Below are 3,282 nucleotides of genomic sequence, written 5' to 3' on the forward strand. Positions count from 1 at the left end.
ACAAAATTAGTTTAAACAAAACAGTCGATACCAAGGAATAATGTTCTGGTATCTATCGATATCAAGTGTAACATCCCTAAGTTCAAACTTATAGTCGAGTAAAAATTTGGTGAAGCAAAACTTGAGCTTAATAATTAATAATTATCAAAAAAAAATAGGTATAGGAATTACGTTACAAATTAATCCGTTTTAAATAAGAACCACAGAAATTAATTATTATGATTGCATTTATAAAATTTGCCATTGAAATATTTCCCTGAAACTTTTAGATCTGTTAAAAATAATAACCCAGCTATCTGTTATGAATGAGACAGTGGATTTTTACAATGATTTATTGCATTAATTATATTTCATGATACTGTTATGTATCATTATTCATTATACAATTAATTGCAGGTTATTCGTGTGACGAAAAATATTGTTCATTACTTTCAATGTTTTTTTCATGAATGTATTAATTCGGGAAATGACAAACTACCTTGCCTTTCATTCACATTTAAATAAAAGATAAGTATGTATGCATAAAGGTAAAACCTTAAAGTTCATTCAAGTAGATAGATATAATAAAGTTGAGTTTTTGTACTTGACCAAGTGAATGCCATTCATACAAAGTAAGAAAAAATCTTTCATAGTTTTATGTTAAACTACAATTCAATAGGGGATTACATCAGGTAGGCCGGGGGTATGGCGCCGGCGCTACCTGCTCCAATGCGGCCAGTGGACTTATCATGAATTAAAATACGGTTTAATAAACAATCCTCTTTATTTATTTAATAATAATAATAGAAGTTATATATTTATTCTTTATAAATGTAGGTAAGCTTCATAAACCCCACATATAAAAATACAATCTTAAACTTTATACACAAAATATCTGTCATCGGGTGATGACGGCATAATGCACTATGGCGGCGTGAACATTAAGGCACGATGATAGAGGGCTACGCCCCAGGCGGCGCCAGGCGGGCGTCGGCGACTAGATCACAGGAGTTGCGGAGCAGGGCTCCGACGGCATACTCTCATCTGAGCGGAGCCGGGAAGGAGGGAACTGGCGAGCACCAACGCGGGGCAGAGCACGCAGCAAGTGCGCAGCCTGCCGCACTCTGCACCGGCACGAACGCTGACACATGTATGCCGTTAGACACAGGTAGCGACGCCAGTGATGGCCGTTTTTCTTCTTCGTCTTCGAGGAGATACGGCCGGAATAATTTAAAAGGCTTGCGTGGTGGACTCGGTGCTGTAGGTGGCACATAAGCTGGTTGAGGCGCAGGTGGTGGTGTGGGTCGACGTACTGATAGGTCTATTGGCTCGGCAACTTGCATAGGCGTAGGGACGGGCACTGGTGCTGGTAGCGGCGTGGGTACTTGTACCGGTGTGGGTACTGTCACTGGTGGAGGTGTCGGCAGCCGTGCGCTCTCAGGAGATCCAACTGCATAAGGCGGGGGTGACGGCGCTGGCTGTGGTGCTCGCCTCAGGAGAGCGGCTCGGAGTGCAGGTTCCGCTTGGAGCCACTTTTGGATCTGACGACGATGTATTCCAAATTTTCTGGCTGTAGCGCGTTGATTTCCGCGACATTGAGCGTCTCGTCTGTACGCTTCGAGAACTTGCAGCTTAAATTGTGGTGGGAAGATACGGCGGGAACCGGCACGGCCCTCTGAGCGACGGTCTGAGGGCGCGGGGGCCGGGTGCGTGTGGGCGGCGGCCATTCTGAGGAGAATACGTGTGCGCGTGGCGGTTGACGGCGCCGAACTGACTGAGGGTATATATGTTCTGTGCTGTGGCTGCTCTCTCGCCTCGGCGCGGATGTTGGTGGCGCGCCGCTGCCTGTCCAACGTGCGTGAGTGTGCGACGTGAGTCTCGTATACACATAAGACCGTCTTCACACTGTTAGGTTTACTTCAGTTTTTCATTTTTAAATTTTATATTCTATCTTATTTGTATGTTCCTAAATATTTACAAATACGAAAGACCTAATCAAGAACAATTGTCTATTTAAACAATTTTTTTTTTCAACAAGGCCTAATCTACTCCATTTTATCAACCAACTTAAAATTGTAAAGGATTGACATTTAATTTTTGTAAGATCTAGAAAATAAGTAACAAATATAATAAAGCGCACAATAATTCAATTAACATATTTCAACTCACATTTTACATACTGACCAAAAGAGTTTTCTAGTGATGCGTATGTGTACGCTGCTTTACGCAGTAATCTCGCCTCATTCTCGGCGTGAAAAAATGCCGCAAGTGGGAGCCGATAGCACGTAGCGCCACCATTCCTATCTCTTTCAAACATATAGGATTCCTCGTTAAAGAAAAAGACAGAGAATCGTGCCCTGCCCCGGTCGCTGCCACATCCGTTTACGAAACAAGTTTGCATGCGATGTTGCCACTTCGTGCGCGCGGGCGGCTCACGAGCAACGAGGGGTGCGGGCGGACAGGAATGCGCACGGAACGGCAACGGCGCCGACCGTGGCAGACAGGGTGTCGCCGACTCGCCGCCGTAGACAGGCCGTCGCTCGGCGGCGCTAGGTCCCCCTTACACCCGCGCGCACCCGTCCCACCCGCAACGCACATCAACAAGTTATTTCGGCCCAGCCTGTTGCGTTGTTATAAGATCTCAAGTGACATGGTTTAAGCGGGTGGTTACGACGTTTTGGTTCACGTTGCAAACTTAGCGCCATCGCTGTTTCGAGGAAAGTTGTTTTTTGTTGAGCGGTCGCCTGCTGCGCCTACCTCGCTCGCGTCCGGCGACCGTGAAAATAGCGATCCAACTCAAAAAAGGCCAGCCCGAATAAGTTTTGGAATACATACTTATGTGTTTGTAGTGATATGCCATTACTACACACAAACTATAATTTTCCATCTATTATTAATATTATGCAATATTTCAATTAAAAAAAAACGTTATTCATTTCATAATATAAAACATCAAAGGTCATAATTATTTTTCAATATGGTTGCGCGTATTTAATTACTTAAAAAAAAAGGATACTTAATTTAAATTAGATAGGTATTTGGGTAAAGTATCAGAAAATACCTATGTAAAACTGTATTATCGTCTTCCTGATAAGGTTTAATTAAAAGGCGATACCAATCAAAATTTATCACCGATACCGATACCAATTTATTTATCGTTACTCGGACATCACTAACTGCGTGTTTAGCGTAAGGAGACGGTATTATGGATGTAGAGAATATCTAAATTGGCCAAAAAATATATTCAACTATATTTTGCCTTTTACGTGTATAAAAAAAATAATTAATGAGGTAAACTTAATT

The 3,282-nt window shown here is 42.7% G+C and overlaps 1 protein-coding gene across 1 annotated transcript; it reads right to left on the minus strand.

The window, feature by feature from the left end:
* Positions 1-744: 744 nt before the first annotated feature.
* Positions 745-2,277, minus strand: LOC110374469 (proline-rich protein 36). Its single transcript, XM_021332183.3, has 2 exons — positions 2,219-2,277; positions 745-1,896 (listed from the first exon to the last, which is right to left on the minus strand). The coding sequence occupies exons 1-2, from the start codon at positions 2,275-2,277 to the stop codon at positions 1,020-1,022; spliced, it is 936 nt and encodes a 311-aa protein (XP_021187858.3). The 3' UTR covers positions 745-1,019.
* Positions 2,278-3,282: the final 1,005 nt, after the last annotated feature.

Source organism: Helicoverpa armigera, chromosome 5 (assembly GCF_030705265.1).
Source record: "Helicoverpa armigera isolate CAAS_96S chromosome 5, ASM3070526v1, whole genome shotgun sequence".
Classification (NCBI taxonomy): Eukaryota; Metazoa; Arthropoda; class Insecta; order Lepidoptera; family Noctuidae; genus Helicoverpa; species Helicoverpa armigera.

Bases quoted from the DNA above. Each gene is read 5' to 3' on its own strand.
- LOC110374469 (XM_021332183.3), bottom strand. From the start codon at position 2,277: ATGGTGGCGCTACGTGCTATCGGCTCCCACTTGCGGCATTTTTTCACG. The intron at 1,897-2,218 runs GCGAGATTACTG...GAAAAACTGAAG, and splicing joins TTTTTCACGCCGAGAATGAG to TAAACCTAACAGTGTGAAGA.